The sequence below is a fragment of the Rhinoraja longicauda genome, chromosome 6, assembly GCF_053455715.1.
Source record: "Rhinoraja longicauda isolate Sanriku21f chromosome 6, sRhiLon1.1, whole genome shotgun sequence".
In the NCBI taxonomy this organism is placed as follows: domain Eukaryota; kingdom Metazoa; phylum Chordata; class Chondrichthyes; order Rajiformes; family Arhynchobatidae; genus Rhinoraja; species Rhinoraja longicauda.
Window position 1 is genome coordinate 76,023,129 of NC_135958.1, and position 13,820 is coordinate 76,036,948.

Here is a 13,820-nt window from a genome sequence, read left to right on the forward strand (position 1 = left end):
GTGATACATATTTTACAGCTTTTTAAGTACCAATTAATGGGGAACTTGCAAATGTACTCAAAAGCCTAATTAGTTTGTTTAAGGCGTTTGATTTATTTAATAATTAGAACCTTGATTATAAGCTGTGGAAAGAATGAGAGGGGTGAAAGAATCAAGAGACAGCTGAGCCTCTTGAGAAGCAAAAACAACACACTGGAGATGAAGAAGGGTCTCGACCCGAAACGTCACCCACTCCTTCTCTCCAGAGATGCTGCCTGTCCCCGCTGAGTTACTCCAGCATTTTGTGTCTATCTTCGATTTAAACCAGCATCTGCATTTCCTTCCTAGGCTGGAGATGAGGTAGCATCAGGGCCGAGAAAGCAGAGGTCATGTTTTAGGTTGACAATCCAGCAGAACTGATGTAGACACAAGGGACGGCAGATGTTGGTTTACAGGAAAAAAAGACACTAGGTGGTGGGAGTAACTCAGTGGGTCTGGTAAGATCCCTGGAGGACAGGGATAGGTGATTGTGTAGGGAGGAGCTACAGGTGCTGGTTCAAACCGAAGACAGGCATAAAAAGCTGGAGCCACTCAACGGGTCAGGCACCATCTCTGGAGAAAAGGAATAGGTGACGTTTCGGGTCGAGACCCTTCTTCAGGCTGAGAGTCAGGGGAGAGGGAAACGAGAGATATAGACGGTACTTAGGAAAAAATGAATGGAAGATAGGCAAAAGGCAACGATGAACAAGGAAATGTGGGGCACACAAAATGGACAGACAATTGTCTGGGTTGGGACCCTTCTTCAGAGCCTGACCAGAAACCTATCCATGTTCTCCAGAGATGCTGCTTGATCTGCTGAGTTACTCCGACATTTTGTGACCCCTAAGGGTTAGTTGAAAGGTTGATTCAGAGAAGCCCTTCCCGAAGCCCTCCCGAGAAGCCCTTCTCTTTCTCCAACATGTGGGTAACAGTGGCCAGGAACAAAACCCACTTCTCCCACCAAGGCAGTCGCCACTGCAGGAAGGTTTGCCCTTGACTACGATATACCCCATTGGAGACCCTCGGACTATCTTTGATCGGACTTTACTGGCTTCATCTTGCACTGAACGTTATTCACATTATGCCCTTCATTATGAATCTGTGCACTGTGAATGGCTCGATTGTAATCATGTATTGTCTTTCCACTGATTGGTTAGCACGCAACAATAGCTTTTCACTGCACCTCGGTACACGTGACAATAAATTAAACAGTAACTGGTCTTCTCCCACGTTATTTCCGAGTACCGTTGACCTTTGACCTTGTCCAAATCATGTCAAGCCATCGAGCGGATTTGCGCTCGGAACAAAAGTCAGCCTTTGGTAAATGGAGAACATCGGAATCTCAAACAGAAAATGGCCAATTGATCTTGGACATCTGAGGTGAGGTGAGGAGAAACTTTTTCACCCAGAGAGTTGTGAATTTGTGGAATTCTCTGCCACAGAAGACAGTGGAGGCCAATTCACTGGATGAATTTTAAAGAGAGTTAGATAGAGCTCTAGGGGCTCGCGGAATCAGGGGATATGGGGAGAAGGCAGGCACGGGTTGCTGATTGTGAATGATCAGCCATGATCACAATGAATGGCGGTGCTGGCTCGAAGGGCCAAATTTTCTATGTTTCTGTGTTTCTATCAGTTTTAGAAAGAGGCAAACTTTAATGTGTTGGAAAATGGAGGGTGTTTTCATGTTAAATTTCTGCAATTGCATCTCGAATTCTGATGGAGAAACCATTTGACAGATTGCACAATTGCCAATGCCATGTTTGCGTGTACTTTCAAAGCACCTTATCACAAGTTTGGGATTTCTTGTGCAATCAATTATTTTTGAAGCAGGAGGGTTACAACAAATTATTTTCTCTGAATCCAAAGTGTCGACAATACTGTTGAGAAGCTAATGAGATCACACATTCTGTTCACAAGTCTCTTTTGTGGTAACTCTGGTTATGTGCTGTATTGTATAAACTCAACAATGCATAAGATTCACAGGAGAACAGTGAAAAGTTTTTGTTGCATGCTAACCAGTCATGTGTAGGAAAGAACTGCAGATGCTAGTTTAAATCGAAGATAGACACAAAATGCTAGGGTAAAACCCAGCGGGACAGGCGGCTTCTCTGGAGATATGTCCACCACAGATGCTGCCTGACTGTTACTCCAGCATTTTAGCGTGTACTGAGGAAACCGTGTTCTGATTACCCAATGTATGTGGCGTGATTGCTAACTCTTGTGTGTGAGTGAACAGTTATCTAAGAAACAAAATCGATACACAAGGAGAAAAGCAGCTAATCTTTTGTAACTTTTGACTTTTAGTCAACCTTGTTGACATGCAATGGTGGTTACATGGGATGAGATCAAAATTACAGCGTAGGAACAGGCTGTTGGGCCCATCTGGTCCATACAGGTATTTGTGCTCCCACCAAATTGGTCTTGTATCGTCAGTATAACCTTCCACTCCTTTCTTCCTTGCCTTTGAGCTTCACCTCAAGGTTTGAAGCTATTCATCTTTCAGTTGCTGGGTTAATTCAGTGTTCGTTGTATAGTTAACCGGAAATTGTGACACCATGATTATTCTAAATGGCCTGCTTTGTGAAGTTTGACTGCACAGTCTACCCTCGTTATTACGGACGTCTTCATAAAGGATTTTGGTTATAACGGATGGGGAAACTCCAAAGTAATCAGACATCACTGTCTCTTTAAGAACACAGGCCGCTAGTTACACTGCACAAGGTCACGGACATTGAGAGGCAATTGCTTGGGTCGACACTTGTGCAATGATACTCTGTTAAACAATGCAACAAACAGCCTTTAGTATTTTTAGCTTGCAGTAACAAAAAAATGTTTTTAGCCGTTAAAAAAATTGTTATACTTGAAAACAACTCGATGTCTCAGAAAGTGACCGTTAGGTGGTTGGAGCGATCTCCTTATTCGGTTTAGTTTAGTTTACTTTAGAGATACAGGGCGGAAACAGGCCCTTCGGCCCACCGAGTCCGTGCCGACCAGCGATCCCCGCACACTAAAACTATCCTACACACACTGGGGATAATTTACAATCTTTACCGAAGCCAATTAGCCCACAAACCTGCACGTCTATGTAGTGTGGGAGGAAACCGGAGCGCCCGGAGAAAACCCACGCAAGTCACGGGGAGAACGTACAAACTCCGTACAGACAGCACTTGTGGTTAGGATCGAACGTGGGTCGGGACCCGAATCAGTCTGAAGAAGGGTCTTGACCAGAAACGTTACCCATTCCTTCTCTCCAGAGATGCTGCTTGTCCTGCTGTTACTCCAGCATTTTGTGTCTATCTTCTGTGTTTTCTCCGGGATCTCCGGTTTCCTAGCGCACTCCAAAGATGTACAGGTTTGTAGGTTAATTGGCTTCGGTAAAATTGTAAAAGTTTGCCCCTAGTGTATGCAGGCTAGTGTTAGTGTGCGGGGGTTGTTTGTCGGAGCGGACTCGGTGGGCCGCAGGACCTGTTTCCGCGCTGTATCTCTAAAGGTCCTCCCTGGGTTATGAGCGTACGATATTTCGACACCCCGCACATAACGAGCAAGCATTTGGGAGACGGGCGGGATGGATGGATGGATGGATGGATGGGTGGATGGATGGATGGATGGATGGATGGATGGATGGGTGGATGGGTGGATGGATGGATGGATGGATGGATGGGTGGGTGGATGGATGGATGGATGGATGGATGGATGGATGGATGGATGGGTGGATGGGTGGGTGGATGGATGGATGGATGGGTGGATGGGTGGATGGGTGGATGGATGGATGGATGGGTGGATGGATGGATGGATGGATGGGTGGATGGATGGATGGATGGATGGGTGGATGGATGGATGGATGGATGGATGGATGGATGGATGGGTGGATGGATGGATGGATGGATGGATGGATGGATGGATGGGTGGATGGATGGATGGATGGGTGGATGGGTGGATGGGCAGGCTCCTCTCTCCAACGAGAGTTCAGCAACATCCTCTCACTGCTCCCCCTCTGTGATTCCTCTTTCCCTCCAACTCTATGACCACGTCCACATTCTATCTCCGTCCCGCCCAATCCCCTGACATCAGTCTGAAGAAGGGTCTCGACCCGAAACGTCACCCATTCCTTCTCTCCAGAGATGCTGCCTGTCCCGCTGAGTTACTCCAACATTGTGTGTCTGTCCTTTAAGAGAAAGAGGATGCAAGGGTTACTTGAAGTTAAAGAAATCAATATTGAATTAAATCAATTTCCCTTTCCCCTGACTCTCAGTCTGAAGAAGGGTCTCGACCCGAAACGTCACCCATTCCTTCTCTCCAGAGATGCTGCACGTCACACATCCTTTTCCTCTACGGATGATGCCTGACCCGCTGAGTTACTTCAGCACTTTGTGTCTGTCTTTGTGTTCTGTTCTGGGTCTCCTCTACTGACGGAGTGATGCCAAATGTAAATTGGAGGAACAGCATCTCATATTTCGCTTGGGCAGCTTACAACCCAACGGTATGACTATTGATTTCGCTAACGTCAAGTAATCCGTACATCCCCTCTCTCCCCGTTCCTCCCCCACCCTAGTCGTTGTACTAGTTTTACCGTCGTTCTCTGTCTATACAACCTGTAATCACTGAACCCACAACCAACAATGGACTATTATGTGCCCCACATTTCCTCAATTATCGCTGCTTTTTGCATACCATCCATTCATTTCTCCTAAGTACCGTCTGTGTCTCTCGTTCCCCTTTCCCCCGACTCTCAGTCTGAAACATAGAAACATAGAAAATAGGTGCAGGAGTAGGCCATTCAGCCCTTCGAGCCTGCACCGCCATTCAATATGATCATGGCTGATCATCCAGCTCAGTAACCTGTACCTGCCTTCTCTCCATACCCCCTGATCCCTTTAGCCACAAGGGCCACATCTAACTCCCTCTTAAATATAGCCAATGAACTGGCCTCAACTACCTTCTGTGGCAGAGAATTCCACAGACTCATCACTCTCTGTGTGAAGAAATGTTTTCTCATCTCGGTCCTAAAAGACTTCCCCCTTATCCTTAAGCTGTGACCCCTGGTTCTGGACTTCCCCAACATCGGGAACAATCTTCCCGCATCTAGCCTCTCCAACCCCTTAAGAATTTTATATGTTTCAATAAGATCCCCCCTCAGTCCCCTCAGTGAAGAAGGGTCTCGACCCGAAACGTCACCCATTTTCTTCTCTCCAGAGATGCTTGGATAAAATGGATATGGAGAGGATGTTTCCACTAGTGGGAGAGTCTAGGATTAGAGGCCACAGCCTCAGAATTAAAGGACGTTCTTTTAGGAAGGAAATGAGGAGAAATTTCTTCAGTCAGAGGGTGGTGAATCTGTGGAATTCTTTGCCACAGAAGGCTGTGGAGGCCATGTCAGTGGATATTTTTAAGGCAGAGATAGATAGATTCTTGATTAGTACAGGTGTCAGAGATTAAGGGGAGAAGGCAGGAGAATGGGGTTAGGAGGGAGAGATAGATCAGCCATGATTGAATGGCGGAGTCGACTGGATGGGCCGATTGGCCTAATTCTGCTCCTATCACATGATCTTTTGACCTTATGCTGCCTGAACAGCTGAGATACTCCAGCCTTTGGTGTCTGTCTTCGGTTTAAACCAGCATCTGCAGTCCCTCCCTACATATTCGGAATATGATGGCCCATTTCCGACTTCCAGTTTACAAACTGTTCTCGGGACTGCTTGTAACCTGGGGTGTGATTGCAGTCTCTCTAGAGCCATGGTGGGTGGGTTCACTAACTTTGCCCACAGACTAGAGTTGCAAACCCCTTTAGTGTTTGCAGAAGGACAGGAGGACCTCTTTCACCGTTGACCGAAACTGCTTGCTGACGAAGCAGTAGAGGAAGAAGTTGATGGCGGTGCTCAACATGGCCAACATGTTGGCCAGGTCGAGCATGAGGTGGACCTTCCAGTTCTTGTTCACCGACGAGACGTAGAGATGGTAAATAATGACCACCGTCCGGGGCGCCCAAAGGATGGCAAAAACGGTCGTCACCGTCAGCAAGATGGCGGTGGTCTTGCCCGAGCGGTTGGCCACTGCCTTCTTCTTCAGCCTGAAGACTATCATTGAGTTGACGATGAGGAATATCGTGCAGGGGATAAAGTATATGATGAAACAGTGCATCCAGATCAGCACTTGGTCCAAGCCCGTGGGCGGGTTACTGACCCGCCACAGATCGGACCACCAGTAAAAGGGGATCCCAGTGACCAAAGACATCACAAAGACCACGGCGATGATTTTGTGGGTGCGCTCGGGGTAGGACACCGTGCGGTATTTCAGAGGGTGGCACAGGGCATAGTATCGGTCGATTGTCATCACGACTGTAATCCAGATGGAGGCATGGTTGGCTGCAAACTCCAGCACACTGACGGTGTGGACCATTGTGGCCGGGATCCTGCGGTGAAGAATGGCCGTCTCCAGGATGAAGCCGACAAAGATGATGAAGAACTGGGTGAGGATGTCTGAGGCGGACAGCGACAGGAGGTAACAGTAGGAGGACTTGTGTGTCTTGATGGCCAGGTGCGAGAGGACAATTACGTTCAGAATATTTACTGAAAGAAAAAGAAAAAAATGCACCTTAGTGACCCTTCATTTTCATATCATATCATATACATACAGCCGGAAACAGGCCTTTTCGGCCCTCCAAGTCCGTGCCGCCCAGTGATCCCCGCACACTAACACTATCCTACACCCACTAGGGACAATTTTTACATTTACCCAGCCAATTAACCTACATACCTGTACGTCTTTGGAGTGTGGGAGGAAACCGAAGATCTCGGAGTAAACCCACGCAGGTCACGGGGAGAACGTACAAACTCCTTACAGTGCAGCACCCGTAGTCAGGATCGAACCTGAGTCTCCGGCGCTGCATTCGCTGTAAAGCAGCAACTCTACCGCTGCGCTACCGTACCGCCCACGGTACCGCCCACAATACATGAATATCCGTTAAAACCAGAATAAATGTGTAGGAAGGAACTGCAGATGCTGATTTAAACTGAAGATGGATACAAAAAGCTGGAGTAACTCTGTGGGTCAGGCAGCATCTCTGGAGAGGAGAGAAGGAATGTCTGAAGAAGGGTCTCGACCCAAAACGTCACCCACTCCTTCTCTCCAGAGATGCTGCCTGCCCCACTGAGTTACCCCACCTTTTTGTGTCTCAAACCACAATAAAGGCAGGTAATGCAGTAGAAACAAGGAACTGCAGGCGCTGGTTTACAATAAAAGGATACAAAGTGCTGGAGTAACGGGTGCTGTTTGTACGGAGTTTGTACATTCTCCCCGTGACTGCGTGGGTTTTCTCCGGGTGCTCCAGTTTCCTCCCACACTCCAAAGACGAACAGGTTTGTGGGTTAATTGGCGTTTGTGAACTTGTAAAATTGTCCCTAGCGTGCTTAGGACAGAGGTAAATAGTGTGCGGGGATCGCTGGTCGGTGTGGGCTCAGTCAAGTCAAGTCAATTTTATTTGTATAGCACATTTAAAAACAACCCACGTTGACCAAAGTGCTGCACATCTGATTAGGAAGAAAAAATAAAGAAACATACAGTGGCAGGCAGCCAAACACAACGGCGCGGCCATCTTGAACAAAATGTTTAACTAAAGCAGAATGGTGTCCCGCGGCCGCGCCGCACCGGGCGATGGAAGGCCCCGCGGCCGAGCCGCACCGGGCGCTGTTCAGTCCCGCGGCCGTGGGCCGAAGGGCCTGTTTCCTCGCTGTATCTCTAAATTAAACTAAACTAAAACTAAAAAAAAAAAAATCTGCTTCCTCTCTCGTCATTCACTGAACTTGCCCTGCAACGTTATTGCTTCTAATCAACGTTCTTCTTTTCTCGCTCACATCTCCTGCCCGCTTCCATTGCTCGCCCACCCTGATTTACAGCTGGCTCAGACACCCTTCCATTCGTCTGCCCTGCCTGAGGTTGCTGAGGTGAGCCGTTATTCCAGTCAGTGTCTCACCACGGCACCTGATGGATGTCCTCGGGGCGAAAATGTTCCCATTATCAATGTCAGCCGGGAGATTAATTCCACCCCCCTGTAAGCAGGGGCGGCTGAGTGAGGTACTGCCTTCAGAATAATGACCTATCTAGTGAATGTGTTAAACACAAAGATTCTCATAAGTTTGAAGCATCTTCAGGGTTAAAATGCTTTATTTTGACAGTGCCTTCAGTAAAAAGCTTATGTTATCCAAATTTAATTTGGCGCGCTAGTTTTCCTCTTCACTAGACTTACTGAACGGAATTTATTACCTCAAAGAAAAATCAGATTAACCACCATTGTTGTCCCAGTTAAATTTGCTCCAAATACAACCCCCAGATGCAGATTTTATTCCATTCAATTCATCTTGTGAGGAATCTTTGTTTTAATGAATGGTTATTAATTTTCCAAAATTAGTCAGCAAATCACTAGGGTGCACCATGGCACAGCTGGTGGGACCACTGTCTCACAGAGCCAGAGACCCGGGTTCGATTCTGACATCAGGTGCTGTCCGCGTGGAGCCTGCACGTTCTCCCCGTGACCGCCAGGGTTTCAGAAGTTCATAAGCGATAGGAGTAGAATTAGGCCATTCAGCCCATCAAGTCTACTCCGCCAACCAATCATGGCTGATCTATCTCTCCCTCCTAACCCCATTCTCCTGCCTTCTCCCCATAACCTCTGACTAATCAAGAATCTATCTATTTCTGTTTTTAAAAATATCCTTTGACTTGACCTCCCCACAGCCGTCTGTGGCAATGAATTCCGCTGTTTCCTCCATATGATCTGGTTTCCTCCCACATATCACCTCTCTCCCTGTGTGGGTTTGTGGGTGAATTGGCCTCTGTAAATTGCCCCTGGTGCTCTGTGCCCATCTGTGGTGTAAACCAGCATCTGCAGTCCCTCTGTATGATACCTTCAGTGCAGCAAGTGTTACAATGCAAGGTTGCAGCTGAGGGTGGAGTGAAACCAGGAAGGTCAGATGTAAAGGTCAGAGCTGGAACAGAGTGTGACCTTTGGATTCATTCTGTGTGTTCTGCACAGAAGGACACTCTTGCCTTCGTCTATTGTGCCAAGCGATGCTTGCTCTGGGCTTGACTCTAATTTGATGAGCGCTGAAGTCGGTACTCGCTGTTCTGACATCATGTTTATTGATAAACAGCTCTGAACATCCACTTGGCCTGAAGCCTCCAAATTTGAAAACAACATTTTCGATTATGATTTGCAATATTCATTGTTGTACGTGGAGAGAAGAGTGAAAAACGTACTCTCTTGGTCTGTGTTAACATTTACCATCTTTCGTGATTGATATGAGTAAGTATTCAGCCGGTGGTGTGTATGGAATCTGCCCTGTCTATTGCCATTTGGTTCATTGCAGTGCTTACAATAAAACAAGATTAAGAGACATAAAATGTATCATTGGAACACAAAGTGACTGTCGGTGCTTTTGTGATCCATTAGGACTCAGTTTAAATAGCCGTTAACAAACAAATACATATCTCCCTAAGAGGAGCTGTACAGGAAACCTTTGCCTTGTTTTGACATTTAGAACAAAGTAGATGGAATAGTACAGCACTGGAACATGCCCACTGCCCACAATGTCCAGAGTCGAACATAATGGCAAATTAAACTAACCTTTGCTGTCTGCATGCCATCCATATCCATGTACCTACCTAAAGCCTCTTAAATACCACTGTTGTATCTGTTTCCAGAATTAGGCCATTCAGCCCATCAAGTCTATTCCTACTTCACTACTTCAATCATGGCTGATCTATCTCTCCCTCCTAACCCCATTCTCCTGCCTTCTCCCCATAACCCCTGACAGCCGTACTAATCAAGAATCTATCTATATCTGCTTTAAAAATATCAATAGCCTTGACCTCCACAGCTGTCTGTGGCAATGAATTCCACTGTTTCCTCCGTGTGCTCCGGTTTCCCCCCACATATCACCTCTCCCCCTGTGCAGATTTTATCGGTGAATTGGCCGCTGTAAATTGCCCCTAATGCTTTGTTAAACACTTAGTGCCTCTTAAACACCACTATTGTACCGGTTTCCAATATTCAATAATCAATATTCATATCTCTATTTAATTTCTCTAACTTCAAGTAACCCTTGCATTCCCTCTCTCTCCGACCCTCCCCCACCCAAGTCGTTGTTCCAGCTTCAAAGTCATCTTGTTGAGTCTCATTGTCTGTAATTTGCTTTCACCTAGCCCACTGCTAACAGTGGCCTGTTTCCTTTATCATCGTCACCTTTTTTGCACATCTTTCATGAATTTATTCTATATCTCTCCAGATCACAACCTATATCTCTTGGTTTCTCTCCCCTGACTCTCGCTGTAAAGAAGGGTCTCACCTATTCCTTTTCTCCAGAGATGCTGTCTGACCCGCTGAGTTACTCCAGCATTTTGTGTCGATCTTCGGTTTAAACCAGCATCTGCAGTTCTTTCCTACACCCAGGGCCGTTTTTACAGCATTATGGGCCCCCGGGTAAAGTAGTGTACTGGGGCCCCTACCGTTACTCTCCCCCACCCCCCTTTCCCTACCAGCCCCCCCCTGTCGTGCCGGCGAAAAGCACTTACCGAAAAGCACTTAGCGATGGACTTAGGGTGCTACATTGTTGCGAAAAGCACTTACAGATCGCTGTGAGAAGCACTTAGTGACCGAAAATGTTGCGAAAAAAGCACTTATTGAACCTACATTTTTAAAGTAGTATTTATTTATTGCAAATCACTTAACATACACAGATCAGCATGGGGCCCCTATGCTCGTGGGCCCCCGGGCAAGTGCCCATCAGGCCCATGCGTTAAGACGGCCCTGCCTACACCCTTCAATTCACTAGCCTATCATCTCTGAGTAGGCGAATTCTGAATCCCAACCACCAAGTCAAGCTGGATCCCATGCATCTTAATCTTATGGGTCAGTCAGCCATGAGGGACTTTATCAAATGCCTCACTAAATCCACATAGACAAGATATGTGATGCTGTCACCAAGCTTGCTATATATCTACCAGTAATTATCATATCATATCATATATATATACAGCCGGAAACAGGCCTTTTCGGCCCACCAAGTCCGTGCCGCCCAGCGATCCCCGTACATTAACACTATCCTACACCCACTAGGGACAATTTTTACATTTACCCAGCCAATTAACCTACATACCTGTACATTATGAAATATAATTATGTCTCTTCATGGATCAACATGGCTTATCAAGTGAGGACCTGACCTGGAGCTACTCTGACTTTGTGGTATAAGAAAATAACTGCAGATGCTGGTACAAATCGAAGGTATTTATTCACAAAATGCTGGAGTAACTCAGCAGGTCAGGCAGCATCTCAGGAGAGAAGGAATGGGGAGTTGTTAATGCAAACTTAGTTGGTATTTTCTGGATCTCAATGATACTTAATTTGTCACATGTGCAACTGCACAGTTAGTACGGGTGTCAGGGGTTATGGGGAGAAGGCAGGAGAATGGGGTTGAGAGGGAAAGATAGATCAGCCATGGTTGAATGGAGTAGTAGACTCGATGGGCTGAATGGCCTATTTCTGCTCCTAGAACGTATGAACATGATTCGACCGAGGAGCCCTTTCAGGAGCAGGACGTGAACAATTAAATTCATTCCAAGCCTTCGACAGAAATGGTGAAACACCAAAGGAGTTAGAATTACTGCTGGCAGGGACATATCATCATATCATTTACCTTTTGCCAAAGAGCATTATCGAGTCGGGAATCAATTCACTTTATTCCACTGTGCTCTGCCTCATGTTTTAGCCCAGGGGAGCAATCTTGTCTCTCTTCTTTGCCTCGTCCATACACATTTAACAATCCTCTTACACACATTCGCATCCTTTCAATACTACGTGCAGCGCTTTTCCCATATTGTAGGAAGGAACCACAGATGCTGGTTTAAACCGAAGATAAACACAAAAAGCTGGAGTAACTCAGCAAGACAGGCAGCATCTCTGGCGAGAAGGAATGGGTGACGTTTCGGGTCGAAACCCTTCTAAAGGGTCTCGTCCCGAAACGTCACCCACTCCTTCTCTCCAGAGATACTGCCTGTCCCGCTGAGTTACTCCAGCTTTTTGTGTTTATCTTCCACATGAAGCCATGGTTTATCTAATCTCCTCTGTAATGGATTTTGTCATTAATGTGTGCCTCATCTTACTGATTAACATGAGCTATCAAACGCCCATTGAATATAATGTACTGATTGTGTTGCCAGTCTGGCAGGCAGAGTTGTGGATCATTGATCCAGAGATGCGAGTTTGAATCCCACAATGGGGGATTTCAATTGAAGTAATTAAATAAATCAGACTTTTCTTTTAAACAAAATAGGGAGTGGCAGGGATTTATTGAGGCCCTGGATTGTTGTTTAAAAATCCCACCCCACCCCTTACACCTGACTCTCAGTCTGAAGAAGGGTCTCGGCACCTATTCCTTTTCTCCAGAGATGCTGCCTGTCCCGCTGGGTTACTCCAGCGTTTTTGTGGGCCACACTCAGTCCCACGAGACATGAGATTGCACATCCATGCTATCGTCGTCTAGCATGGCCCACCACCAGTTGCTGCCGAAACTGTTGGATCCGCTCTTCCTGATGGAAGGTGCGAACATAAATGAGTGAGTTCCCAAATCCGAAGAGGGACAACTTGAAATTGTCTGGCTTTGCGTCTGTGATCCTGATGCCAAAAACATTCCCGAGGATATCGCCAGAAGCTTGCTCTGATTAGGTGTTGCTTTCAACTTGAGATTACAACCATTCAATGCACTACCGTTGTCTATTTGTTTGCTTGTTTTGGTTTAAAAACACACAGAACATTGTTTTTTGTCGTTGAACACTTGCGTGCTGCTGCAAGTAAGGGTTTCATTGTTCCGTTTCGCGACCTATGACAATAAAACACTCTTGACTCTTGGTTTACTTGCAGCCAATTTCTAATATTGGTACTTGGCACTCACCTGGCAACCCCAAGCAGAGCAAGCCGCTGTAGTAAATGATGGGGATGGCTCCGAGCACACAGGGCGATCGCTCACCGCTTGATTCAGCGCCCTCCTGCCAGAGATCTGGCACCGTGTTGTTGTGCATCTCGACCATGTCCTTTGTTAGGAAGCACAGTAATTCACCTGTAAAGGCAAACAACACTCGGTTAAGCCTGACTGTTCCAGGCAAGTGGAAAAAAACTGCGAGTGGATCAACATCTGAATGAATGTGGAGGGAGGAACTGCCGAGGCCGGTTTACATCAAGGATAGACACAAAATGCTGGAGTAACTCAGCGGGTCAGGCAGCATCTCTGGCGAGAAGGCATTGGTGACATTTTGTGTCAGAACCATTCTACAGACTCCTGAAACGTCACCTATTCCTTTTCTCCAGGGATGCTGCCTGACCCCCTGAGTTACTCCGGCATTTTGTGTCCAACATCTGAATGAATGTTGCATTCTGATGAGACTCTAAAATATTGGCCCTTCCAATTCATCTGGGCGGCACGGTGGCGCAGCAGTAGAGTTGCTGCCTTACAACGGCAGACACCTGGGTTCGATCCTGACTACGGGTGCTGTCCATACAGTTTGTAGGTCCTCCCTGTGACTGCGTGTGTTTTCACCGGGTGTTCCGGATTCCTCCCACATCCCAAAGACGTGTGGGTTTGTAAGTGAATTGCCCCTAGTGTGGCTGGAATGAATGAGAAAGTGGGACATAAATAAAAACAGTGTGGATGGGTGATTGATGTTCGGTGTGGACTCAGTGGGCCAAAGGGTTTGTTTCCATTATGGATGGTCTTTGCCAGTCTTTCTAAAAAGCTGATTTCAACAAATTCTGA

General features: G+C 46.6%; 1 protein-coding gene across 1 annotated transcript; it reads right to left on the reverse strand.

Moving 5' to 3' along the window:
* Window positions 1-5,802: 5,802 nt before the first annotated feature.
* gpr142 (G protein-coupled receptor 142) lies at window positions 5,803-13,098 on the reverse strand. The gene is made up of 2 exons (XM_078401595.1): window positions 12,963-13,098; window positions 5,803-6,584 (listed from the first exon to the last, which is right to left on the reverse strand). Exons 1-2 carry the CDS (start codon window positions 13,096-13,098, stop codon window positions 5,803-5,805), a joined length of 918 nt encoding a protein of 305 aa, XP_078257721.1.
* Window positions 13,099-13,820: the final 722 nt, after the last annotated feature.

Bases quoted from the DNA above. Each gene is read 5' to 3' on its own strand.
- gpr142 (XM_078401595.1), bottom strand. From the start codon at position 13,098: ATGGTCGAGATGCACAACAACACGGTGCCAGATCTCTGGCAGGAGGGC. The intron at 6,585-12,962 runs GTGAGTGCCAAG...TTTTTCTTTCAG, and splicing joins GCTCTGCTTGGGGTTGCCAG to TAAATATTCTGAACGTAATT.